The sequence below is a fragment of the Pseudopipra pipra genome, chromosome 9 (assembly GCF_036250125.1).
Source record: "Pseudopipra pipra isolate bDixPip1 chromosome 9, bDixPip1.hap1, whole genome shotgun sequence".
NCBI lineage: Eukaryota > Metazoa > Chordata > Aves > Passeriformes > Pipridae > Pseudopipra > Pseudopipra pipra.
In genome coordinates, this window is record NC_087557.1 from 18,880,207 (window position 1) to 18,907,442 (window position 27,236).

The 27,236-nt window shown below is 51.1% G+C and overlaps 2 protein-coding genes and 1 long non-coding RNA gene across 8 annotated transcripts in view; 1 reads left to right on the forward strand and 2 right to left on the reverse strand.

Moving 5' to 3' along the window:
* The window catches only part of DNAJC6 (DnaJ heat shock protein family (Hsp40) member C6), a 44,512-nt gene extending 36,171 nt beyond the window's left edge, over positions 1 to 8,341 (reverse strand). For both annotated transcript variants that reach the window (XM_064664956.1, XM_064664957.1), the window contains exon 1: positions 8,095 to 8,341. In XM_064664956.1, the coding sequence (XP_064521026.1) occupies positions 8,095 to 8,188 (94 nt within the window). In that variant the 5' untranslated portion in view covers positions 8,189 to 8,341. The remainder of the gene's footprint in view (positions 1 to 8,094) is intronic.
* A 1,609-nt stretch (positions 8,342 to 9,950) lies between these two features.
* AK4 (adenylate kinase 4) lies at positions 9,951 to 22,095 on the reverse strand. Of its 4 annotated transcripts, XM_064664962.1 has the most exons (7): positions 21,860 to 21,956; positions 21,493 to 21,599; positions 20,191 to 20,409; positions 15,274 to 15,393; positions 13,801 to 14,000; positions 13,399 to 13,517; positions 9,951 to 12,587 (listed from the first exon to the last, which is right to left on the reverse strand). In XM_064664962.1, the coding sequence occupies exons 3-7, from the start codon at positions 20,348 to 20,350 to the stop codon at positions 12,473 to 12,475; spliced, it is 714 nt and encodes a 237-aa protein (XP_064521032.1). In that variant the 5' UTR covers positions 20,351 to 20,409; positions 21,493 to 21,599; positions 21,860 to 21,956; the 3' UTR covers positions 9,951 to 12,472. The 4 variants fall into 4 exon arrangements, with proteins under 4 accessions (XP_064521032.1, XP_064521031.1, XP_064521029.1 ...); XM_064664961.1 differs by having other exon boundaries at positions 20,191 to 21,599; XM_064664959.1 differs by lacking the exons at positions 20,191 to 20,409; positions 21,493 to 21,599 and having other exon boundaries at positions 13,801 to 13,973; positions 21,860 to 22,095.
* Positions 22,096 to 23,180: 1,085 nt separating this feature from the next.
* LOC135419006 (uncharacterized) lies at positions 23,181 to 26,051 on the forward strand. Of its 2 annotated transcripts, none has more exons than XR_010432772.1 (2): positions 23,181 to 23,273; positions 23,689 to 26,051. It is a non-coding gene; the product is annotated as an uncharacterized LOC135419006 (long non-coding RNA). The 2 variants fall into 2 exon arrangements; XR_010432773.1 differs by lacking the exon at positions 23,181 to 23,273 and adding an exon at positions 23,296 to 23,534.
* The last annotated feature ends 1,185 nt before the right edge of the window (positions 26,052 to 27,236 follow it).

Here is a 27,236-nt window from a genome sequence, read left to right on the forward strand (position 1 = left end):
CATGCCATCAGTCTCTTGCAGAAAGGAAAGTCCTTTGCTGAGAAAAATACTGTGGATTTGCTTCTAAAATAATAACAACAATAAACAAGGCCAGGTTGGACAGGGCTTGGAGCAACCTGGTCTAGTGGAAGGTGTCCCTGCCTATGGCAGGGGATTGGAATAAGTCCAACCAAATAAGGTCCCTTTCAACCCAAACCATGATTCTGTGATTCTAAGCACTCGTGTAGCAATACCCATAACTTGAAATATCACTGACACTTGGCTTAAACTTTTCTGCTTAACCCTGTGAGGCAGTGGACATCTGGTCCAGCCATACCTTGTCATGTGCTATTGTTTATGTAACTCCTGAGATCTTGTGTTGCGGAGCAGACAAGGTACATCTGTGACCCAGAATTTTCCCAGAAAAGCCCGAGCAGATTTACAAGCAGCAAACTGAAATGAACTAACCTGACGTAAATGTTTGCAGTCAGGAGCAGTAACAGCTTGAACTCAAGGTTGGGATTCTTAGTTTTCTACCCCTTATTACCAGGCTCAATACCTTAGTCTGTACAGAGCAAAACATGGATTGCAACACTTAATAGTAGGAATGGGTCTGACTCCCTCTTGGCACCCACATGCAGCAAGCTAATAAAGAAAAAATGAAATCACAGGTATTTTCTGAGCTATTTTCTATATTCGAAGCAACTTGCTCTACTGGAAGGTGTCCCTGCCCATGGCAGGGGTTTGGAACAAGGTCTTTAAGGTTCAACCCAAACCATACTAGAATTCTGTGATTTTTACTAGAGATCATCTCTGTTTGTCTCTACTGGTCAATTCAGGATATGACAATTCCTGTGCTCTGGGCTAAAAATGGGAAATTTGGGGGTTCAGGAGGATTTTCATGCATTTTACTTGTGCAGATAACAGCCTAAACACAACAAAATAGCCTCTCAAAACAGGAGGCACGTGAAGGCTGGGTAAAATTTCCATGAGCACCCAAGCCCACTTGCACTGGAAGGAAGAGCAGCCTGTTAGAGGGAATGACTTGGGGAATCTGGCACAACACAAACCTTGCACAACCTATCCCATCTTAAACCATCACCTATGGTCTCCAGCATGCTCTTCTGCCTCTATCCACCAGCTCCAGAAGCTCAGCTTAGGCAGAACTCAGTATCCTGAATCCAGAAATCATCTCTCACTGGTGAGCAGGAAGGGTCTGTCTGCACTGGGCAGCAAAAGGAAAGTCCAACTGAAAATGTTCTCATGGAATAAGGGTACAGGAAAGAGGAGAGGTTCATTTCAGCAGAAATTACAGCTCATCCTTCTCTGAGGACCATAAGAGGTCTGGAATTTTTACTCCTCCAGCCACAGTCTTGTTGTCAGTACCCAACTGACGATGAGCCTCACAGCACATCTGGCTCAACCTTCCTGACCCAATGTTCGTGCCACCATCATGTCTGAGAGGCAGAGCACAGTTATACTTAAAAAGAAAAAATGTTACTCCTTGTTGAATCCATTATTAATTCATTTCCTTACACATTTGCCCCAGATTTTGGGGAGTCATGGCTGTCTTTCCTTCCAAGGAGCCCCAAATAGGAATCACTGCCATAGCCTGAAGCTCCAGCCTGGAGAAAGGGGATTCTGAAAGCACCAAACGGGGACAGAGCAGCCTCTCTGGGGGACCTTGGGACAGAGGAGGGAGAAGGAAACAGACCTCAAAGTCACACCCTTGCTTGTAATTGCCATTGCTACAAACACAAGGAGATGGGATTAGGGAAGCTTGTTGGGTGAGATTCAGTGGAAGCTGTGCTTATCCATGTGTTTTCTAGCCTTATGGGAAGTTTAGCTGAAGAGAACATATAAAGCAACATTCCTCTCTCCCCCATTTCTCCCTTTAAGTTGGGCTCATGAAGGGCCACGTGGTTTCTCTCTCTCAGAGATCTACAGTATAAAAAATGCTACAGCAAAAGAACCCAAACCACAATCAAAGTACGTGTTGAACTGCACATGACTTTCAAAAGTGAGGAAGGAAGAGGTAGGGAATCAGCTCCTCAGAATTATTCATTGCCCTCCTTGCAGATATATTGATTGGTGGCTGATGCCACGACAGACTATAGATGAGCCATGATTGAGTGGCAGGGCTGGCAGGGGCCACGAGGGCTGGGGGAGACATTAAGGACATGCTAAGGAGGATTATGTGTTGCTCAGGTCTCAAGAGATACAAACCCTCCCTGTTACTGACCTTGGAAAAAATTGATTTGCCAACCTCTACCTCGCTGTTTTGCTCTGTCTGGGTTGCAGCCTCTCCTGGGTACAGTCTCTCTTCATAGCTGTAATCAAGCATCAACTGTACTGAGGTGCAATTTCATTTTCTCCACCTCTCCTCCAATTAGCTGAACAGTTCAGGTGAAATATTACACTCTTAATTCTTTGTGAACACAATTAAGCTGGGGGGCTGTTGTTAGAATTAAAAATACAGCTTGAAAATTAATTTAATATCTGGAGCAATGCCTTTAAAACTCGATATAGTGAACACTTGTTCCAAAGATATCCCACTGTGAGTGCTGAACTCTCCCTGTGCAAGGTGTTTCTGCAAGAAGTCCAGGTGTATGTGCATAGAGTCATAGAATCACAGGATCATGGAATGGTTTGAATGGGAAAGGAACCTTAAAGATCATCTAATTCCAAACCTCTGCCATGGGCAGGGACACCTTCCACTAGACCAGGTTGCTCAGAGCCCTCAGAGCCTCAGAGTTACAGACTCACAGAATCACAGACTGGTCTGGGTTGGAAGGGACCTTAAAGCTCATCTTATTCCACCCCCTGCCATGGGCAGGGACACCTTCCATGTGTTTTGTGAGCTGTACAGCAAGGATCACATTTCCTTGCCTCTCATCTGGAGGCTCCATTCATGATTGGGCAGTGCCATGAGCATCGATCCCCCTGCACTCCTCTGGGAACAGGTATATGACAGCAAAATGGGTCCAGGCTCTTGGTACTGGGCCAGAAATATGATTTCAAACCAGTGTCTGGACTTGTGCTGGGGATAATAAGTATTATCTGGACTGGAATCAAGGATGGCCATGTGGTCCCTTTCTCTGGATGTAGGAATATGTCCCTGCCTGGCTTTGCTGGAGGAATAAGAAGCTGTCACAGCCTGCCCGTGAGCAGTGCAGTGTTCCCAGGTGGGATGTGGTGTGCCAGGGGCAAACAGGGCTGGTGTGTGGGGATTCATGTGGAAATGAAGGTGGGTTAAATGACCTAATCCCTCATTAACCTACCATGATGTTCAGGAACTTCCAATCTGGGTCTTCCTGTCTTGTTCATCTCTAACAAAAAGCAAACAGGCCTCTGAGATGGTTTGAGTTGGTTTTAAGCATTAGACTCAATTTAACCTTTGTTTTCCTTCATTAGAGGAAGCCTCGAGCCTTTGCTGCAGTGAAACCCAGCACAATGTCAGTGCCTGGCTGGCAGCTGGAGCTTCAGCTGCTCAAGTGTCCCCACTGAGGATGACTTAGGACGTGACAAGTGTTCAGCTCTCTCTCTCTCTTCTCTCCCATCCTCTCCTCTCCGTGAGAGCCCACACCATCAAGTGTAGTGCTGTGTCAGCACATTTTTTATTTCCTGCTTTTAGTCTTGTTAAAGTGCTGTCAGGGATGATACACAACTTACTCATTCCAGCCCAAGACTTTGTTTTGGAGTATTCAAGGATTTTCGTGGCTCCTCAGCAATGCTGAGCTGCAGAACTGCTTGCCAAGGGCTGTTGGAGATGCTAAAAATGTACATGGTTCACAAAGAGGATAAATGTATGGGAAATGGATCTATAAGAGGCCGTTAAATAGGAACTGTTGGCTCAAGAAGTCCCTGTTGGAAAATTAGAGGCTGTATAACCATTCAAAAATCAGGTATTTCGGTAAAAATCAGATATTTTGTGGCCTAACTATCATTTATTCATCATTTCCCATTCACTGTGAGGTAAGTGGTTAAATCCTAAGAAAAATCTGAGCATTGGGTGTTGTTTGCATTGGAAAATAGCCGTTGGTAAAAACAGGGAGAAAAATTATACAACCAAGTGTCGTCCTGGGGTTGCATCAGCTCCAGCTGCTGTGCTCAGGGTCAGGCTCCAGCAGCAAATAGCAATGAAAATGGTCAGGTCGTGGCTCTCAGGTAGCTCCAAACAAGGATCCCTCAACGAAAGGAGTTTTTCCATGAAAACAGAGGGAAATCACAGCTGGCACTGCCTACACATGCTGAAGACTGTCACCCACCTCACCCACTCCCATGGTTATTGCACTTTAGGATGTATGGGATGAGAGTTTCCAGGGGAGGAATGGGCCAGGGGAAACATCCTTACTCCAGGTTTCAATGGGACAGATTGTCTTGGATGGATACGGAAGAGAGGTCATAAGGGACAGGGTGGGGAGGTACAGGTGAATCTGATGGCACAGGAGGGTTGGCCAGAAACCCAACACCTCCCTATTAATGTGGTTCTACCATCTGCCAGAATTTGATAGCACAATTTTTATCTAATACTAAAGGGAAAAATTATATTATTGGGGCTTTGTAGTTCTGGCTGCAATATAAAACATTTAAAAATTATGTCTGTCTCAGCTCATGCAATCTCCACCATCCTGAGGCAGTTCAGGTTCAGATTTATAACACTCATGGTTTCCAGAGTGATACTCAAGCAGACTCCACAAGGCTGATGTGCTGTCGCCCACGGTGGTGGTTCAATCCACGTGGTTCTCTGCAGTTTGGGATGTGGTTCAAGGGGAGAGACACCCAGTTGCATTGGAGTGTGAATAGATTGCAACTGGCACAGGTTGCCAGGAGAAGCTGTCTCTGCCCTATCCCTGGAAGTATCCAAGGCCAGGTTGGACAGGGCTTGGAGGAACCTGGGATAGTGGAAGGTGTCCCTGCCCAGGGCAGGGGGTGGAATGAGATGAACTTTAAGGTCCTTTCCAACCCAAACCATTCCAGGTTTCTATGGCTTTGGATACAGGATGCCAGAAGTCTGGTCCTCAGGGACATCACAACCCCTTGGAGCCAGGCAAGGATAAGGCTGGGGATGGACACCTTCATCCTTCTCCTGGTGACCCATTTACACCAGGACAGGTAACAAACCCCACTTTGCTGTTTCCCACAGCACTGACTGAATCAGGCTCTTGTGGATCCCACAGCTTGGTCTCTCATCTGGGAGTGCACTCCTGGAATGCCTTCAAGACACAAAAGCTCCATGGACACGCAGATGAATCATGCTGACTCAGCAGAAAGCAATATTGCAGGGGCTGGTCTGCACCACGTGGCTTTGGAATAATTACACCGTGTGGCTCCCAGGCTGGGAGTTGTGTGTGGTTGTGCTTCAGTTTAAATACCTGCAAAAATCTGTCAGGGTGGAAAAGAAATTCCAGGAGGAAATGTGTGCCGAGAGGAAATAGGAGAGCCTGGTGCATCCCACCCCACCATGCCTGGATAAGAGACCCCCACACAGACATCAAACCACAAGGAAACCTCTGCTAGTTGAGAGCAAACTGCTCTATCTGTAAAGTTTTCTATGAAAACTATTACTTGGAAAAGGAATTCAAGTGGGTGTTGGGTCATTTCTTTTTTGCTTTACACATGATTAGGGAAAGGGAATAAATTCCCAAGTTTCCTGCATGGCAAAAATCCCATTTCAGAGGGTTTGGAGCAAATCCTGGTCCTTGCCTCAGTCTCCCTGTCTGACTTTGTTCTGCATACCCAATTTCTCCATATCTCTGCTTCCCAGCCATAATTCAGGGATGTAAATGATATAATTTCCCATCCTCATTATTTCTGGCTACTGGAGACAAGGATTTATTCAGTAGAAAGAAATCCATATGTCATTTAAAGTGCCTATCAAACAGGGCCTCGTACACTATTGGGATGTAAACTACTGTAAGGGCTCATAAAATATTGTTTATAGTTCAGTATAATAATATTTAAAATTATGATAAAATACTAAAAATACTATAAAATATTAACTTAATATACATATTAGCATAATGCATTAATTATTTATACTTTCATATAAATAATAAACTACTATTTATAGCATTTTAATGTGGAGAGCTTCCCACGGCTGCTTTCTCCATCCCTGAAGAATCTTCTATAATCTAATTTTTATGGCAGATGGGAATTACAATATCTCTGTCTGGTACAGGCACAGCTGGGATTTCCAGACCTTGTTCCCCCAAATCTGAGCACAATGAGATGCCACACATCCAGCAATGATCAGACTCCCCATGAGAAGCTCTGTAGCAGCTTCTGATATCTCCTAATCTTTGGAGCATCCCATCATCTCTGGAGCTTTGGCAGGGCTGGGCTGATGGTTGGACTCAATGATCTTATAGGTCTCTTCCACCCTGAATGATTTCTGTGATTCTGGGAGAGGAGTAGCCACCCCTTTGGGTCCAGCTGTTCATTGTGGATGGGTTATATCCTTTCCTACATCCCTCTCATGCTGACGGTGCTAATTCCCTTCACAAGGTGATTTTCAGCCACCTGATCAGAGCTGGGGCTCTGGTAAAACCCACAGTGTCAAGCCCCAACAGCCCAATTTTCACCCCAAAACCTAGGTGGCACATCTGGGTACCAATCTCTCCATCCCCACGATCCAACGATTCCCTCTTCCTCGTACTCCACAGGCTGCTACCATATTTTTACAGCAAAGCAGGATGGATTTCAGCAAATCCTGCCCCAAAAACCCAGCTCTGAGCACTGGCAGGCCACGGGTGCAGTGAGAGGCCCCGGGATTAGGCTGCAGCAGGGCAAAGCCGTCGGCACGGCAGATTAGTTGGGTCAGCAATTAAACATTGGCACTTACGCTGCCGGCAAAAACCGGGCTCAAGGACAAAATCAGTTCCTCCTTAATGGCTGCAGGCACTCCAAAATGCTGCATCTATCAGCTGGGAGCATTTCTGGGATCACAAACAAGGCGGTTGTGTCACGGCTGGCTAAATATAGTGCCACCCGGGTGGCCGCCGTGCCGCCTGTGCCACCGGAATTGCTGGGTACGCTGATTTTATTTTTTTTTCCTTAGGGATGGCTATGACGAACAGAAATATGCGGCTGGAGGGATAGCAGAAGATGGAGGCCCTGGTCCAAAAGCAGGAGAATAAAGTCTGGAGTTTGCACACCTGATCGAAATATCCCTCACCTTCCTCCTCCTCCTCCCTCTCCTCCTCCTCCTCCTCCTCTCCTCGGCAGTATCCAAAACAAGACTATAGTAACAACAGGCACAAGTACACCAGCAAGACATGAAATATGTCCTGGTTTAAAGTCACAGTGCTCCCGTGGTGATGCCAAGGGGGATAAACACCTACCTGGAGCTGCAGGGGGCAGAAAGCCCCCACAGCCACCCTGTCCCTTCTGTCCCCTCCCAGAGCACCCGGCTGGGGCTGGCTCAGCAGGACCACAGCAAAGGCAGGGATGTCTGCATTTAGCTACATATTTAATCTCTTTTTTTGGCCTGAAAAGGGGTTTTTAAAGGCAATGCAGCTCCGTGCTTGCCTCAGCATAACAAAATGGGGGGGTTGAAGGTCAGCTTCGCGGGGGATTCGCAGCGAAAGGCATTTCTGTACCGACATCCCCACCAACCTCTCTCCTGCAAGAGGGACAGTTCTGTCCACATAGAAGCTATATAAGTAATAATCCATTACACTTCTTATTTTAAGCCTGAAAAATCACCTTTTTTTAATTCAATCAGCCTAAATAGCTCTCACAGCCCTAAATGCATTAACCCCTATTTTGGGGTGCAAGAAGAGATGCTCATGTTCCTATCGAGGTCTGCGGAGCCAGCGGCATTCAGGGTTATCAAACCCTCCATGCCCAGGTGTACCTTCCCAAATTTCAGCGCCTTCCCAGCAGGTGCTGCCCTGCCAGCAGAAGCAGTTTTCTGTGCAATTCCTTCCCTCAACCCTATTATATAATCAGGCTTTAAAGCAGGGGGGTTTTTTGCTTTATCCAGAGCTGCGGGATCCCACCGTGTCTTCTCGGTGATTACTCAGCACAAATGTGCCGTAAACAACATCCCCAAATTTGCTCGCGCCCCGTCTCGCTGGTCTTCCATGGAAATCTCATGGAAGCTTTGCTTACCTTGTTCCTCAGCCCCGTGCATCCTCCTCTCCCGGCTCCTGCACAGCGATGGGGAGCCCGGCCGCGTCCCGCACGCCGGTTTTCCGCTCGTCATCCCGCGGCAATCCCGGGTCACGGGGCGACGGCCATGGGTTGGGACGCTGCTGCTGCCTGGGAACTGCGCGACGCTACGGGGCCCTGCTGGGTTATTTTTGGGATTACAGAGACTCAGGAAAGGATGAGGATGGAGGCAGACATATCACATCGTCTAAAATGTGGCATGGATTGGGATCTGGAGTCTGCAGGTCTGAGCCACCCAGCACAAACCTCAGCCAGCTTTTTTTTTTTTCCTTTTCTCTAATTTTTTTTTTTTTTTTTGGAGAAGGTTACATGCTGAGTGGATTCAGCAGAGATGTGGCACGTTAAAGCTTTGCAGAGCTGGGAAAAGGGCAGTGTGCTGATCAAAGCACACCTCGGGCACTTCCAGGCAGGCAAGCAGTAAGTGATGCTGTAAACATACAGTTGGAAATAGAATTATGGAATCATTTAGGTTGGAAAAGCCCTTTGAGACCATAAGAGTCCAACTGTTCCCCCAGCACTGCTGAGGCCAACACTGAACCTCCCAAGTGGCATAACCACGGGGCTTCTAAATCTCTCCAGGGATGGGGACTCCACCACTGCCCTGGGAAGCTGTGCCAGGGCTGGATAACCCTTTCCATGAAGAAATTTTGCCTAATATCCAACCTGAAGCTCCCCTGGAGCAATTGATGGTGATGACTGGCCAGAGGCATTCCAGCATATGCTGCAGGTCAGGCTGTAGAGATGGAGACACATCCCTTGTGCCCCCAGCTCCCCTGACAACAAGGCTTTGGTCCCAGCCAGATTTTGGGACTCTGCGCATATTCCTCTGCTTTTTGACCTCCAAACTTTTGTTTTTAGACTGAGTTCATTTTCTAGCTTATATAGCTTTTTCCTCCTTGTGTTTGTCTGCCCTTACACCTTAAGGCAGACCTGCATGGAGGCAACATATCCCTCCTCTGCCTCTGGATTGCCACGATCCTTAACCCTGGCTTCACCCACACCCCTCCTGCTGGCTCTGGCTCCTTCACCCAGGGACACCAAGGCTGACTCAGCTGTGCCTCTGCTCTCTCACCTCCCAGGCAGCAGCTTCACTGCTTATCACCCTGTTGTTTTACTCTCCTAATCATTCCTGAGTCTCTGCTTCCTCCAAACAGGGAACTGAGAGCCCCAAGCTGCTGTTTGGGAATGAAAGGAAAAAGCAAAAGGCACTGGGATCTGCGAACTGGTGGCGCTGGGAGGAGGCACTTCAGCTTAGGGTGTCTAATTCCCAGTCCCAACCACACGTGACAGATTACACGGGGCACAGGCAACAGCCAGAGCCTCCCTGGGCCTAATGCTCTACAGGACTTTATTGGGAGAAGTTAAATAGGAAAAAAACCCTGACTTTTTATGCAACAAGGTGTCCCTGCCCACAGCAGGGGAGTGGAATGAGGTGGGCTTTAAGGTCTCTCCCAGTCCAAGCCAATATGGGATTCCATGATTCTATGATCAGGATGGAAGGGCAGGAGGAAGTGGCATCATCTGCTTTGTCAGAATTGGATTTTTAACCAATATTTTTGATTATATCGAATAATGTATATCAAATTGTATCAAATAATATCAAATAATGTATATCAAATTATATCAAATAATGTATCCTGGCTGTAAGACAGGACTCAAAGAGCAGCATTGCTCCCAAGCCCAAAACTGGGGGGATTTTCCATGTTCCAGTGGGGATGCTCCTCCTCCTCAGCTCCTACAAAGAAACCCAGCCTTGTGAAGGTATAACTCACACACAAACACTGCCAGCACAGGGATCAGCAGGAGAAAACCTTTATTTACATCGTTTGAGCAGTAGCAGAGCTGCAGCGATTCACCGGGAAGAAACTCCAGGAAGAAAACTCAGCTTGACATTCCAGGGGGGAGACCCTCCTCCCACCACACAGTATCTCAGGTCAGTACAAAATTGCTGTCACTTTACAAAAGGTCTAAGATTCACAGTTAAGTACCAAAGGGGAGGGTGAGGGGGATGGGAGGGATGGGACCCCATCCCTGCTGGAATTTGGTCTATGAAAATGCATCGTACAACAGGTCTGGTAGAAAAATCCATCCCGAGGGCTGGACATGCACAGTCACGGGATTTCTATACCTACTATAGGCCTCAGAGCCTGGAAAAGAAGCACTCAGGTGGCTCTCCTGGGGCAAAGGCATCTGCGAACACTGTCCTGCCACTGGGCATTGCATGGGAGAAGTCTCTCTTCAGGAGGAATTTTGCAGGAGGGAAGGATGAGACACAAAAGGTGGGCAATGCAAAAGAGGGAGCAGCTCCTCTGCCCAGCATTCAGCCCTGGCAGAGCCACAGACCATGGCAAGGCTGCTTTTATAGCCTAAAAAACTCCTCCCCACCCCCCATCATCTCCTCCCCTCGTGCCCAATGCTGTTAGAAAGAAAACAGCACACACATTTTGGCTATTTCTAGATTTGTGTTAAAACCAGCCCAGACCTTCGTCTGAGGGTCATGGGAAAATCTAAAATCTTTCTTAAAGAGGATTTCATTGGGGGGTGGAAGATTTGTGGCCTCCCAGCAGGGGAGCTCCAGGGAAAAGGAAAGGCCCCTGGGGACAGCAGTGAAACCTGACAATCCCTTTGCTCCCATCTGGAAAATTCCCACCCAGAGTGGGGTGGGAGCACTCCCCTGGCACTGCTTTCACCCACAGGCAGGTGATGAGCAGGTGGCACATGGGCAGTGATGGTGTTTGGAAGATGCCCCTTCTGGCTCCATTGGTGGGAGAGCACCAGGACAAAGCTGGCTCTGACAGAGAGAGCAAACATCAGGAGCTCTTCCAACAGCACAAGGATAGAGGAGGCTCAGCTGCGATAAATAAACCTGGGAGTGTGCTGAAGTTTCACGCGTGGAGCCCATGCATCCCTAAAAAACCACTCCCCCTCTCCTGCTGCAGGGCCACTCTCCAAGCAAAAGTAAACCCAGTGACAGTCCAGCAGCAGAAACACGCCCAGGCTGCTCTAATTAATCAAAGAGGTGGCAGGGAGTGACAGGTTTGTGCCCTCCTATGAGCACCCCTGGCAGACAGCTCGTCCTGCAGATCCAGCAGCTCCCTGCAGAGATCCCAAATGACAATGCTAAAATTCAGCGCTTTTTGTTTGTTTTAAACCTTTAAAAATACACATCTTGCTTTTTTTTTTTCTTAAATATATAGGCTATAAAATAAGGCAACTCGAGGAGACAAGGGGAATGTCCCCATTGCTTAGGTACTGCATCCCACCACCAAAGAGGGTGACAGTACTTCCAGTTGAGAAAAGTGACTCTGCCCGGCCCCAACACACTCCAATGGTGCTGTAAATCATGGGGAAACACCTCAGCAGCCCCTGGATGCATCCCAAGAAAGGAAGGATCTCTGGGATTTTATGGATAGGGAGTCATTTAGCCAGGGATGCTGCAGCCACAGCAGGAACAGCTTAGGGAACCCCCATGGCCAGGAGACCTCAGGGATGAAGGCAGCACAGAAGATGGAATGAGTTGATTTCTCCCCAAAACTGAAGCACACATAAATCTTCAGGAGAAACTCTTATAACATGACTATCTTGTAGTATTAAAAGCTATAAACAAGGTAAGCACAAAGGAGTGCTACTCATTCCCAGTCCAGATCCTGCTCAGTCTCACAGCATTCCAAAAAACCAGACTGTACAGCAGTTTTTTATAACATGGAATTCATCTCTCTCTATGGAAGGAGTACAAGTGTGTGTTTTTCCTCCAATGTTTTCCCTCTTTTATGTATATTAATGCTGGAAATGTGATCTTCACATCTCTGAGCTTTGTAGTATACACATTTTCCATGTTCCTCCCCAGTTCCCACTGGGCTAAGTGTTGCTTTCTAGAGCTTTATTTCTCTAAGAAATAAATTTAATATAAAATAATTTATAGGAAAGAAAACTCAGCCTAGAGAGTACTCAGCAGTAAATAGTCCTGTGGAGCAACAGGATGGCACATTGTAGGCTCAAACAGGGACTGGGGGTTGGAAGGGGGTGGCAAGGACACCATGGCAAGCTGTGTAAACCTGGAATGATCATTACCTGGGTCTGCATCACTGATCCATGATGGACCATAGGCAGGAATAATTTATAGTCTCAAAAGAGGAAAAAACCCCTTATTCTAACAAATCTGACCTTATAAACAAAGATCTTTTCACCCTGACACTGGCTATACTGGCACCCCCCCATGGCATCCAGTACACCATCACCTAATCTGAGCACAGCCCTGGCACTGCACAGAGGAACCAAATCCATGGTGGAGTGAACTCCTGGTCCTTGGCAGAAGTGTTTAGTTCTCCTCGTCCGAGAGAACAGGTGGGATCTTGCTGGACAGCAGGGTGTACACATAGGGCCAGATTTTGTTGGTCTCAGTGCCCGAGAAGGAGTGAAGGATGCCTCTGCTCCTGGAAAGAGATGGGAGAAGAGGTCAGCACCGGCCTTCCCGCGGACAGGGGTATCCAGAGGCAGGTCGGATGGGGCTTGGAGCAACCTAGTGGAAGGTGTCCTGCTGATGGAACAAGATGATCTTTAAGGTTCCTTCCAACCCAAACCATTCCAGGATTCTGTGATTCTCCCCCCTCTCCTGCAAGGGTGATTTTGGCCCCTCAAGGACCATTTCTGCACTTAAAACCACTCCCAGGATCTCGCACCTTTTCAGCAGTGGATTGTCACCCTATGTGAATCCATCTATTCCCAAGTTGGCCAGGGCACAACTGCCCCAACCTACCAGGGGACAAGCCCTGAAACACTCCTCTGCTCCCAGCAGACCCATCTGAGCCAGCGCCAGAGTCTTGTCCTTCTCCTGCCCTCTTGCCAACCACCCCATGTTCCTCTCAAACCCCTCAGGGCCCTGGACTGATTTTTGCATGGCATGGACCACTCTGGATCTGTGCCTTCTGCTACAGCCAATATATCCCTCCCATTGCCAGCCCTGGCAAAGCTCTTCATGGAGCCCAGCAAGACAAACAGGAGTTGTGAATTCCTTTAGATCAACCTACTCCCTCCAAGGGAGGCCCCTTCAGGGCCAGGGCTTGGCTGCAATGAAAGGCTGGGCTTGTGCTGCTGAGCACAGTGATCTGCATCCCAAAAATCTGCCGGGGCTGTGCCGGGGCTCCTGGGGCTGTGGGGATGTGGGCACAGGACTGGGCTGGTGAAACAGCACTTGGGCCTGTTTTTGCAGGCATGCTGTGATTTTTTTCTCATGGTCCAACTCACTTGTACAACTCTATTACAGGCTTTGCAGCATCTTTGTACTTTCTGAGCCTGGCAGCCACAGCCTCGGGTCTGTCATCCTCGCGCTGCACCAGGGGCTCTCCCGTCAGGTCATCGATGCCCTGCAGGAGGGAAACACCATCAGTGGATGTGGCCACCACCCCATCATCCAACTGGAGCTCCCTCATCCTGCTCTGCATCCATCCACCATCTCGGACAGCATTTAGCATAAATCCCTTATTCCTATTAACCTTTAGCATAACTCATCAGGCAAATTGGTGCTCAGTGCTGCTACCTGGGATTGCTCTCTCAATGCTTTTTTCAGGATCCCAGCTCATGAAGAGAAAAGGTTGTCTGATCTTTTCCTTTCATGGATCATTCCCAGCTGGCTCCATGGGCTCTTACCTGGACATGGGGGGGGTTGAAGTCCATGTTGTAGACCCTCCCACTGCCCGGGTGGACCCAGCGGGCGCTCAGACGATCTTTCAGCGTCTCGAAGGGAATGTTCAAGCTGATCACCAGGTCCAGCTCACAGATCCTGTCCAGAGCCTTGGCTTGTCCCAGTGTGCGAGGAAAACCTGTGCAGTCACCACAATGTAAAGGGGCTGGAATGAGAGGTAGGAAAGCAGCAAGAATGGAACCAAACCCATCCATCACGCAGCTCCAGAGCTGCAAAACCCACTGCAGCTCCTCCCTGTGCTGTAGCACAAGTGGTGTGAAAGGCAGACACCACCATATGGCTACAATAAAAAATAGCTCCCACAGCACCAGCTCCTGAAATATGACACATAGGTCGTTGTGGGCTCAGATTTTCCTGCAAAGACGTGTCTGGTGTCCCTGCATGGGGGCTGGGGGCAAGTAGGAGGGAACAGGCAACAGCAAAACAGGAAGAAATGCTGGAATTACAAGCAAAAACCTGAAGGAAACAAAGTGCTGTACATAGATAAGGGACAAGCTGCTGGTTTACATGGAGGGCATCAAGGACACTGTGATCAAATGGTCCTGTCCTCTGAAGGTGGTGGGTGGTACCTTTGCTTTGGAAAAGCCAGTGAGTAGCTAGGAGCTCAGAATCATAGAATCCCAAGATGGTTTGGGTTGGAAGGGACCTTAAAGACCTGAAGGGAGCCAACAAGAAAAATGGAGAGGGACTTTTTACAAGGGCCTGGAGGAACAGGACAAGGGGGAATGGCTTCCTACTGCCAGAGGGCAGGGTTAGGTGGGATATTGGGAAGAAATTCTTCCCTCTGAGGACAGGTTGCCCAGAGAAGCTGTGGCTGCCAAATCCCTGGAAGTGTTCAAGGTCAGGTTGGATGGGGCTTGGAGCAACCTGAGCTACTGGAAGGTGTGCCCACCCATGGCAATGGGTGGAACAAGATGAGCTTTAAGGTTTCTCCCAACCCAAACCCTTCTGGGATTCTGTGATTGTTTGATTCCAGTTCCAACCCTGCTGCCATGGAAAAGGACACCTGGCCTTACCTGTTTGCTCTCAGCATCTCCTCCCCCTCCACCTCAGGTGGCTTTTGGCTTTGAGGAACCACTTCACACACATGTTGAGGCAGTAAGAGGTTTTCCTTGGCATGTCTCCAGCTCTGCTCTGCTCTCTGGCTCTGCTTCATGAACAACCCATCCCGTTTCCCTGCCTTTCCCTTTCCCGGCCGCGTGCCAAAGGCTCAGCTGGACATGCACGTGCTACTGCCAAAGGCAGGGGGAAGAGAGACCCGCAGGCAGATGTCCCTGCCAGCAGGTCGGCTCCTGCCTCCCCTCCCCCCACCAGCAAAGGCACCTTCTGGCTTTTCTCTCTCCTGGTATTGCCAAACCATTAGCAGCAAGATGATGTTTTGAGGGGGGCTGGCATTTTCCTGTCCAGAGGGGACTCACCATCGAGCAGCCAGTGCTGCTCCTGCCGCTTCTCCAGCTCCGTCATCATCACGCGGGTGATGACGTGGTCGGGCACCAGAAGGCCTTGCTCAAGGTACTGCTTTGCCAAGATACCAACTTCTGTTGAAGAGAAGAAATAAAAAACCCAAGAGCAATAAAAAAACCCCATGACATTTCCAGTTAAAAAATATCGCTCCCCCTCAAATCCTGCCTGTCCTCTCAAATGGCTCATCCATCGCTCTGCTCACAGCTGCTCTTGGTAGCTGGGGCCACATGGTCATTTTGGTGCTGGAGAAATGGAAATACCTGAGATACCTGAGAGCAGGAACATGGTGATCCCAGCCAAGCCTTTGGCTGACAGAGCAAGGGGCACTGGCACCAGCTGGATGTGCCAACACATGGAGCTCCTTTGGTTCAGGAAATGGATCCAGTGCAGTTACAGATGACACTGGCACAGGTATGAAATGTCCTGAAGACACTGAACCTGCTTCCCACCCACAGGGCTTGAAGATTTCAGAGCCTCTACTTAAGATATGCTCCCATAAGAAAGTTATTCCCAAAAGCAAATCCTTGAGAACATAATTGATGTATAATTGCAAGGTAAACACTCCTTCCTGGGCTTCTGCCTGGCTCCTGCATCACTCGGCTTCAGCTGCTCCTAGAAGCTGAAGAGGGACTTTGGACAAGGGCCTGGAGTGACAGGACAAGGGGAATGGCTTCCACTGCCAGAGGGCAGGATTAGATGGGAAATTGGGAAGAAATTCCTACCTGTGAGGGTGGGGAGGCCCTGGTATGGTTTGCCCAGAGAAGCCCTGGATGCCTCGTCCCTGAAGTGTCCAAGGCCAGGTTAGACAGGGCTTGGAGCAATCTCGGCTCGGGAAATGTGTCCCTGCCCATGGCAGGGGGTGGAACTAGAAGATCATAGAATCACAGACTGGTTTGGGTTGGAAGGGACCTTGTTCCAACCTCCCCAGTTTAGATGGTCTTCCAACCCAAACCATTCCATGATTACAGTTTGCCTGTGATTTTCTTGGAGCCACTCGGAGACACAAGGAAACTGTTTGGGGAATGCAAATATTCTTTGCCCCCATGTGTGATAAGTCCTGCTCCTGCCACCAGGAGAAGTCCAGCCTCTTTCCCCTTGGACCAGGACGTGACAGACACCTTCTCTTCTTCCCACAGCAGCTGTCACCAGAAATGAACAATTTTGCAATCTGTTTGGTGCACGATTTCTGGTGAGGACAGCACATTTTAGTCCTCTCAAAGTATGAGTCCTCTCTAAAAATAAGCCACAGAATCCTGCATTTTGAGGCAGGCTCTGGTTTTCCAGGCTGCAGCAAGATGTCAAAGCGGGCAGCACGTGCACCTGGCTGTGGGATGAATTCCTGAGCTACAAGAGGGGGTTTTTGCAAGCTATACAGTTCTTGGAGAGAATTCATCTGATCTAAGGGAGAAACCAGCCCAAACAGATCCCCCTGGGAGTGTGGGGTTGGGTGTGTGCAGGAAACCTTGTGAACTCCCAAAATGATCTACAGAGGATGCCTGGCTGGAAAGCAGGGCAGGTGGGGCTCCTGGGTTGAATCCAAAATCCAAAGAAACTGCTGGGAAAATGCAAATATTCTTTCCCACTGTGCGTGACAAGTCCTTCTCCTGACACCAGAAGAGGTCCAGCCCCTTTCCTCTTGGACCAGAGGCCAAGAATCAAGAATTTTGGAATCCAGAATCCAACCTGCCTCAGAACGGGCAGGCAGCCGGCGCTGACTCACCGGCCTGCGAGGCTGAGTCACCGCAGGGACCGGGATCACATCCCACTCCCTCTGATCCACAAAGGCATTCCAGCTCGCCCTGCTGAGCAGCTCTTTGCTCAGGGCCACAGTGATTGCCAGGAACTGAGGGCAGAAAACACCTTTTCTCAATGACAAGTTCTCTGTCACTGCCCAGACGTCACCGGCGCTGCCGGCAGTGATCCTGCTCGGGAAAGCAAAGGACTCACGGATGGAAATGATACATTTATGCAACCGGCATGGAGACCTGCAAGGGCAGAAATAGTATTGCATCTGCCTACATGGTTTGATATTTATTCACATGGTCTGCACAGTGCCAGAGGCTCGCAGGGAACGTGCTCCCTGGCAGGGCAGGGCTGATCCCGGGGGCAGGGATGTTCCCAGGGCAGGAATGTCCTCGGGGCAGGGTTGCTCCTGGGGCAGAGCCGGTGACCACAGAGCTGCAGCTGCCACAGAAGGTCTGGTTGTCACCCCGAGGAGGGGTGGCCATCCGAGGGACCGGCTGTGGCTCGGCAGGGCTGCTGGAGCTGGGCCTGGAGCTGCAAACCAAAACACGCCGAGCCCCAGTTGGGGCTGGGAATACAGTCTGGGAATACAGGCCCACAGTCCTGCATCCCAGAGGCTGCAGCTTTCCCACGCCCCTGATATGGGTGGTCAGCTCTCCACTGCTCTGTGATGGACAATTCCTGCTGTTGGGAATGCTGCTCCTCTGTGCCTGCCGTGTGTGCTGGGGGGACACACCAGCACGAGGACATGGAATGCATTACCGTGGGGGTCCACACACCAGCACAGAGTGCTGACTGCTTCCAGAAAGCTCCTGGAGCTTCTCCCTCCTCCAAAGCACAGGCAGCACTGCCACCCCTTCCCTCTCTAAGGAGGAACAGGCATGGATTTTACATGAAGGACCTGCAGAGCTGCCCAGTCTCCAGACCCCCAATACCCAGGATGTGCTGGAATGCATTATCCCAGCAGCCACAGCCCTTGGAGTTTCTTCCAGGCAGCCTTTAACTCCAAGCTGAACAGTTGCTATCCCCTTCCCAGTCCACCAGCTGTCAGTCCTGAAGCCCAGCCTGCTCCAGGTAAGACCACCCCGATGCAGCCCTCCCCAGCCTCAGGCCACAGGGAAGCAGGGTTTGGGCAGTCCTTCCCAAGCAGGGTGGAAAATCGCAGTCCCTCAACACGAGGAGCTGGGACTCACCCCTGTGGAACAGCACAGCACCCAATCCCCATTGCTGTGGCTGGGTGCATAGAGGGGGTGCAGGCATTACTCTGCGGTTACTCCAGGTAGCAAAGGGCTCCTTAGGTGCTGTTTGTGCTGAGCTCAAACCTAGCCTTTTAACCCATGAGATTAATCCCATTAATCTAATGACCATGGGTTTAATCTGCCCTTTAACTCGTGGGACTTCCAGCTCTCAGTGGTTTCCCCCACGTGGCCCTGATCTGTCCCTCTTTATCACAGCAACACAGTCACAGCCCTGAGGGACGTGTCCCACTCCCGAGGCCACGATCCACACAGCAGCCTCCCAGGGCCAGGAAGGACAGGCTGGAGGAGAGGCTGTTCCCAAACACAGCACTCGGCAGCCTCCAGACCCTGCATGATAACCCCGGACTTTCTGCCCTATGGCAAAATCTTTAGCATGTTTTTTTTCCTATTATTTAGGCTACAGCAACATGATCTGGACTAACAGAGAGGAGAAACCTTGGGTGTGAACAGGGCAGTGACAGTTGTCTGTGCTCCACTGCAGTTAAGCCACACCAGATGTCACCCCAGTTTTGGGACCCCAGGACCTTTTTCCAGTTAAGCCACACCAGATGTCACCCCAGTTTTGGGACCCCAGGACCTTTTTCCAGTTAAGCCACACCAGATGTCACCCCAGTTTTGGGACCCCAGGACCTTTTTCCTGACACAGATACTGAATCCAGGGCCTTGTTCCAACCCTGTCCTCAGCATCGGGATGTCATTTTGGGGAGCTGGATCCTGGAGCGGCCCCAAATTCAGGCCATGACACTGGATGGAGAGCAGGATCTGCCTGGAGGGCAGCAGCCAGTGCTGGGGGAGACCCCATGGCCAGAGCACTGCAGCTGCTCCCACACACAGGGATATATCAGGGACCCCAAGGAAAAGCAGAGGGCTAGCAGGCTGCATCCCCTGAGCTCAGCTTTGACCACCAACCAGGACAGTGTGGCTCTGCCAGCAAAAAAAACTGGGAAAGGTGGGAGAAGGACTGTGGGGCCAGCCCACATCCCCCTTGGAATTTTGTTTTGTGTGTACCTTGGTGGATGCTAACAAATGAAATCCATCACGAGGAAGGGATAGGAACCACTTCTGCCTCCAACAAAGCACCTGAAAGGGAGCAGTAGGGCAGACATAAGACTCACAGACTCTCAGCCAAAGCCAATTAAGTTGTTTTCCAAATTAACTGCAGTCCTGGAGCCTGGAATGCCACTAGCACCAGAGACAACCACTAAGGTTCCGGGGCAAGTACTGGCCAAGGAAACAGCTCACCACCCTCCAGCAGCCCTGCCTAGCACCAAAAACACAGCCTCTAAGACTTCCAAAATGTTGAAAAGGCCTTTTCCTACAGCAGAGCAGCCACTCACTGAGAGACTCTAATTAAGAGACACATGGGCAGGAGCGGATGCACTTCAGGGTTGCTGTAGCACACCTTAGAGCCCTTCAGGAGCAGCCACGCATTCAGCAGCTTTGCCTGGCTGTGAAGTCCTTGTTCCCTGAGAATGCCAACATGGACACCAGCAGTGGGCCTGGAATGCTCTCCATGCTGGGTTCTCCAGCTTCTTCTGGCAGCTGGAACCCTTTGTGCCCCCTCAGCCTGAACCCTCAGCCACGGCCACTTTATGTCTGGCACTGGCAAGCAGGAAAATCCCTGGTGCATTGACTCTCTAAAAACACTGGATTCATGGCTCCCTCTGGGATGATGAGCCTGTAATGATTCTGTTGGTATTGCAGAGCCCCAGCTCCCCCACAATGCAAAGCCAGTGGAACAGTTGATAAACTTGGGAAGAGAATCTACTTCCACCTGGTTTCCCCCAGAGCTGGCACACAGCAGCACAGTCATGTAACAGCTTGTCCAAAGCAAATAGCAAAAAAAAATAGCAAATAGCTGGAGCTTACTGAGAGCTGTAAGCAGAGGCTGAGTCAAAGGTGGGACCCAAATGTCACACGTACGGCTGGTTTCCTTCTGAGTAATTTTCCCTGCACTTCTCTGTGTTGTTTCCTTTGGGATACTGAATATACGCGAGACACTTTGGGAAACACCTTCAGCTAACTCCATTCACAGCCCCTTCTTCCTTCTCCAGTGTCCCCAGAGAAGCTCTACAGCAAGAGCACTAACTGAAATATAAAATTCAAGACAGTGACTCATTCGGAACTTGATTGTGGAAGTTCCCAGATGGGCACGGTCTCACCACGCTGCGCCTCTCCACACGCTGCACCTCTGCTGGCTTTTCACCCCATCTTTCTGTGCTTCAGCCAAAGCCCTCATCGAGATTTTCCAACTTTTCAACCTCCCTCCAAAGGAAATATTATTGTCCTTTTTATTTACCAAAGGAAATCTGGATATTTTTACATGAGTGACCAGCACAGGGCTGTGTGCAACGCCCTTGCACCACGTACCTCTCCAAAACTTCACCCTCCCTAATTTTTCTCCTTGTTTTCATCACCCTTCTAAAAAGGGAAATCACTTCTATGTTCTCTGGCTTGTTTTGTCTCCACACCGTTTCACCGTTCCTCTGCCCAGTGAGTCAGCTTCCCCCCCCGGGTCGGTCTTTCACACATTAGCAAAGGAGAGAAGGAACTGCTGGAAAAAGAAATATACTGGGATTGCCTAATGGCAGCTGCAGAGGAACTCGAGCAGGAGCTGGGGGGCAGCACGGCTGCTCCAGAGCCTCACCAGAACCAAGAGCACCTCAGCAGCCTGGGACACGGGAACAGCACATCCCATCTCCCACGGGGTTTGCACTTGGATGTCAGACACGGGATAGGCAGGATTGCTGCCAGCCCTAAAAAAAAGTCTCGAGGGGGTAACCTGTGCAGGGGTGGGCACTGACACCCACCTCCTCCAACTCCCTGCCTCTGGAAAGGAGTTTCATAAGGAGTGGGGAGCACACACCAGCAGCCTGTAACACCCCCAGCCACAGGGCACAGCACAGCACAGCCCCTGGCCACAGCACCCCACGACACGAAGCAATATTCCCAGCAGGGTTTCTCCTGTGGACAAATGCGTGTGCCCAATGCATCCCTCCCACCGTGGGTGTTGTGCGGGCACAGCGTGCACCAGCATTCCAGCCATCTGCCATCCACCGCTTTAGGTTTTTCCCCCATCCCTGAACAGCCACCTGAGGCAGGATGAAGTTATTAATAACACATACACGCCGCCGTTAACCATCAGTGCACGGGCAGGTGGGTTATTCCTACCGATCTCTCCGGAGCTTAATCACCTGGGACAGGGATAAAACCGTCGCACACCCACGGCACCCGCGGCATCAGACCCCACTTTTATCGGGCAGCTCCGTCAGCTCAGGCTGGAGGGAGAAGGCGATGAATAAGCTATGCCAAATTCACGGAAAGAAAACAACCTGTGGTCGATCCGGGGTGTGTGTGGGGGGGATGTGGATCCCATCCCATCTCCATCCCCATCTCCATCCCACTCCCATCTTCATCCCCATCCCTACCCTGTCCTCATCCCCATCCCATCGCCATCGCTGCCCCGTCGAAGATGCGCGGGGCAGGAACATCCCGGTCCCGCCGCTCCCCGCGACGGGGCGGCCCCGCGGGCACTCACCGTCGCCGCCGCCGAGGCTCTCCCGCAGGAATTGCCCGCTGGAGAGGTGCTGGAGCCCGAAGCTGCGGGCGATTCTCTCGCACACCGTCCCCTTGCCCGAGCCGGGGGGCCCCAGCACCACGGCCCGCAGCAGCTTGGAGGCCATTCCGGCTGCCGGAGCCGTGCGGGGCAGTACACGCGTCAGCCTCCCCGGCCCCGCGCCCGCCGCTCCCCCCGCACCGCCCGTACACATCAGCAGGGCGGGGGGAGCCCCGCGGCCGCTCCGCTCCCGCCGCCCGCCCGCCCCCTCGGGCCGCGGCACCCTGGGACTTGTAGTCCCGCAGCCGCCCGCGCAGCCCCGCGGCCCGACGGGGCCCCCGCGGCTCTGCCCGGCTGGGCTCGGCTCAGCTGGGCTCGGCGCGGGGCGGGCACAGCGGCGGGAGGTCCCGGAGCCGCGCCGCCCATGGAAGCGGCTCCGCGGGATCCCAGGGCACGTCCCGCACGCCCGGCACGGCCGTGCCCGCAGGGAGCCGGGGGGGCCGCGGGGGACCGCGACCACCGGGGCGGACACAGCGGAGCGGGAGCGCACGGGCTGCGGACACGGCCGGCAACTGCAGCCCGCGATGGTACCGGTACAACCTGTGGAGGTACAGCCTGCAAACAGCCGGCAAACACGCAGCCGGGGAAGGCACAACCTGTGGATGCACAGCCCGCAGAGGATGCACAGCGTGTAAACAGGCTGAAAATGGTCGCACATACACGGCGCGCGATCGCGGCCGCACACGCACAGCCCAGACAGAGACCGCAAAGTACAGCCCGCGGTGCTCAGGGGCTGGTGTGTGTGACCACCGCGGGTGGTGTGTGTGACTCCGTGTGTGTGTGCCATTCCCGGTGTGTCTCTGTGTCATTCCGTGTGTGTGTGTCACTCCCGGCGTGTGTGTGTGTTTGACTCCATGTGTCCGTGTCACTCCCCGTGTGTCACTCCCAGTGTGTGTGTTTGTGTCACTCCCTGTGTGTCACTCCCAGTGTGTGTGTTTGTGTCACTCCCTGTGTGTCTGTGTCACTCCGTGTTTGTGTCACTCCCTGCTCTGTCCGGGTGGGCTCTCCCCCGTGTCTGTGCACAGCCATGCCCGTGCACACGCGTGTCACACTCGTGGGCGCCGCTGCCGCGGACACCGCGGAGGCCGTGCCGTGGCCGTGCCGGGGCCGTGCCGTGGCCGCGCTCCCGCGGTGCCCCCGTGCTCGCGCGCGGGGGCGCGCACCGCACACACCCCTCCTCCTCCCCCCCCTCCTGCGCGCGCCCCCGCGCCGCCCCCGGAAGCGGGCGCGGGTCACGTGCGCGCGCGGCGCTGCCATAAACACGGGAAGATGGCGGCGCTCACGCTCCCGCCGCCCGTGCTGCGTCATGGCGCGCCCCGGCCCCGCCGGCCCGCAGGTGGGTCCGGCCCGGCGCCCGCACGGCTGGAGCGGGGCGGGGGGCCGGGCGGGGGGGCCGCGGGGCCACTGGGGCCGGCCCGCGCAGCTGCCCCGCGCTGCACTCGCGCTCTCGGTGTGGGCGCGGGCGGGGCCGCCGCCCCCCCTGCCCCGGGTGGGTCCCGGCCGGCGCTGGCGAGGGGCGAGGGGAGCGGGGCTGGGGCTGCGCCGCTTCTTGTACCATCCCGTCCCGTCCTGTCCCGCGGCTGTTCCAAGGCTCCAGGTAACCTCAGGAAGCGCCGTGGAAGGAAACTTGGGAGGGAGCGGCGGTGGCGGCCCGGGGACCTGCCGGGGTCCCTCACCCCTCGTAGCCCCGCCGCCGCGGCCGTGTCACCGTCTTCGCTCGTAACGAGCTGTTTGTTTTCTCTCCTCTTCAGGCTCGCAGAGATTTGTGTTAAGATCGCGCTGACCGAGATGGAAATCAGGTTTTCTACCCGAGCTTCTGCAGGGTGAGAGCAGCTGGAGGATCCTCGAGCTGTGCGTAGGGGTGGGGAGGGACGAGCCTCGGGGCTGTGGCCAGGGAGCATCCACAATCCCAGCGGTGTGGTGCTGAAGGAATTTTGGTTCGTGTGAAACAAGTGGAAAAAACAGGTATAATCGCCAGCCCCAAAGGGGCAGGAGGTGGAGCTGGAGTTTAAAACCCAGCCAGGCCAACTTAGGAGGGTTTCAAAGGCAAGAACTGGCAGCAAACACTGGAAACTAGAGGATTTTTTTTTAAAAAAAGCATATGGAAATATGCAATGCCTTAGCAATAACAAGAACAAAAATGTGTGCTAGACTCCAAAACTAATGTGGGTTTTGCTGAAAAGGGTGTTTTTTTCAGATAATAATGGAGAACCTACATAACCTTTCTGCATCAGGTTTGTGTAGCTTTAGTTTGGCTGAAGCAAAGCAAAAATCAGTGTATGTGTGTGTGCGTGTGTTAGATGCAAGACAACAAACTGTTTGTATTGGTGTAAGAGCTGGATCCTCTAGAGAAAATGGCACCAGCCCTTGGAATACATGTGTAACTCCAGCAGTAGTTGTGCCAGAAGGTGCTGGGATTGTTCACCTTCTTTTAAATGATGTGATAGGAACTGCTGGATCACGGAGGAAAATCTGAATACAGTGATCAAAGCATAGTTAAATTGTAGAATAGTGACTCTTCTCTCATCACCTCAGCCTGTGAAATGTAGGATTCCCAATCCTACATTTGTGCCATTCCACTGAAATCATTAGAATTTTTCACCTGGAATACCAATGGTGTTGTAAAAACATCTCAAAGTGAGAGCAAATGGTTCATTAGCTATGCAGCTTCTTTCCTTTTCAGAACTCACAGTTGTATGTACAGAATTTATTATCGTTTTTAGCAGATTCTTTGTTGTTTTTCCCTACCAACAGCCAATTCCTTAATGATTAATCCACAAACTGTGGCAAATCTGCAAGTTTTGGGATGCATGTTTAAGTCATCTGTGTCATCTTACGTCAGTATTGCATAATCTGTTGACTGTCCCCTTTTTATGTAATGTATGTTTGGAGTTTGTTTTAAAATGTACAAATATTTTTTTTCCCCTGCGTGCTGCTCCTTGGATATTCCATGTTTGTCTCTCCATTGCCCTCTGGAGTTACAGACTTGTAAGGCACCATTTTGGTGGCTGGATCCAGCAAATGTTACGTATTTCTCTCTTAAAAACAGTCTTTATGATGGTCTCAGGACATGTTCTTTGCCAGGTGAGTTATTTAGTGTTAAAAAAACCACTCCTGGAGTTTCTGCTTCCTCCTGGTGGAAACATTAAAGCGACTTGTGCTGGTCAAGTCCATCCACATCATAAATGAACTTTTATAAGAAACTTAGTAACATATTAACTTTTACAATGTAAAACTGTTGTTGTTTTATAAACCCATTTCAGAACTTAAGGTATCTGATTCCCTTAGGCAAAGTGGGGGGTGTAGAAGTTGTTCCATGTTGTTTTCAGCAATGCCTGTTTTTAGGGAAGAAAAAAAACAAAGCAGGATAAAGTATAGGTTGATAGAAGCTTGTAATTTAGCTACTTTGCAGTGGGATTGTGTATTTCCCAATTTTAAATGTGGATCCTATGACCTAAAATTGCCAACTTACCTGGCTGGCTGCCATGGTACTCCCTGCCTGTCTGGTCCATGACATTCAATACTTGAGTAGCATAAGCCAAATGCTGCTGTGTGGCTCCAGTGGATTTAAGGTGGAAGAGAGGGGTGCCCCTGTTGTTTTGTAGAGGTGTGGTTACACTGTCTCCATTAAATCCAGCGTGGGTGGATTTGGCCAGAAGGAGCTGCTACTTAAAACACTTTGAGCTGTGTTGTGGAATCCAACCTGGTCATTAAGATAACACTAATTATCTGGATGATTTTCTGGAGTAAACCTCAGTCATGTGGATAATTTTCTGGAGTACACCTCAGCTGCAAAGCCTCTGTGAAATGCTTTCCCCTGAGGGGTGATGTGGGGTTTTTGGGAGACGTGAGGGATGAGGAGGTGGAGGACATGCCTGTTGGGCTTGGCAGTGCCACGGAGGGGCTGCAGTGACTGACAGGCTGCCCTGGCTCAGTTATCACAGTGCTGATGCTGTCTCTTGTAAAGGTACAGTACTGTGATAACTGAAGGATGGCAGCCATCTGAGCTTCACGGGATCCCGGGAACGACAGCCTGCTCACCTGGAGTGTGCTCCTTTTACCTGTGTCCTTGGGCATAAAAATACAATTTATCTGAATAAAATATTACACAGTTTGCCTGTTTATTGACTACTTTGTCTTGGGAGGTCTTCCAGAAATGCTGTGCTTGGGGAGTCTGCAAAAATGGTTCCCAAAGCAGGGTCCTGTGCTGTGGTGAATATTAAAGTGCAGAAGGGCAGCTCAGTGGGTGATACTTGGTAGCAGAATTAATTACTCTGTAGCAATACAGAAAACTGAGCCCTATTTAGGTACTTTTTAATATGTCTTGGCTGGCTACTGTAACTCTTACATATCTATGTGGTGGGGCCTGGGTTATTTCAGAGTCTCAGTGATGGAGCTGGGACAGTCCCTTGCTCGGGGCTTCTCTGACCTGTAAGTGGGAGACTGAATTTCCCGGGTCATTTCTGTAGCGATGTCATCAAAATCCCTGGAAAGGAGTAGTTGTCCAGGGAGCCTGTGCTGCTGACTGATGTTTGTGCTGCGTGAATTAACTCTGCAGTGCTGGGACACGACGGCAGAGGGGCCCCGCGGGCCGGGTTGTGGTGGGAGTGTGAAATCCCAAGTTTTTTGCATAAAGTAATCAAGAGACCTGCAGAGACGTTAATGCGGTTTCTGTTTCCCAGCTTCCCGCCCCTCCCCGATGAACTGGTGGCCCTCAGGCTGCCAGGGCTGGTGCAGCAACTTCTAGAGGTCACAATTTATTCCCCATCCCGACGTTTAAGGTGGTCATTGACCCAGTGGTGTTTAGAAAACTCTTCCTTGTGGGCTGGGTGATTCATCACCCTCCAGGGCTTTACCCTGTGCAGCCCCAGCTGCTGCTCCTGGGAGAGGACAGGGATTAGCTGCAAGATGAAATGAGCTGGTTTGTTATTTCTCTGCTCTTCACTGGAAGGTGTTGGGGGCAGCCCGTGCTGGGGGCTGTTCCTGTGGGCCCTGTGGGGTCGAGGCTGTGCAGCTGTGATGGAACATTTTGCCAACATGCGTCACTTAGAGGGGGGAAAATATTACTGGTATTATGAGAGTGGTTCGAGTCTGGTTCTGGAGGAGGGCTCTGTCACACCAGAAACTGCAAATGATAAAAGAGACATCCTGCTACCAAGAGTTTAAGTTCTAGATTAAAATCTGAGAAGAGTCAACCCTCAGCTTCCTTTTTCTGAAGGCTGCAGGCACCCCTTGACCAGAGCAGGGATGTGCTTATCCCGAAAATTAAAGCTGGTCATCTCTACATTTGGCTGTACAA

Excerpts from the sequence above, each read along its gene's own strand:
- AK4 (XM_064664959.1), bottom strand. The coding sequence starts at position 22,091 with ATGTGTACGGGCGGTGCGGGGGGAGCGGCGGGCGCGGGGCCGGGGAGG. Across the intron at positions 13,518-13,800 it reads TCAACCCCCCCCATGTCCAG|GGCATCGATGACCTGACGGG; the intron begins GTAAGAGCCCAT and ends TCCCTCCTGCAG. Across the intron at positions 12,588-13,398 it reads CCTGTAATAGAGTTGTACAA|GAGCAGAGGCATCCTTCACT; the intron begins GTGAGTTGGACC and ends ATCTCTTTCCAG.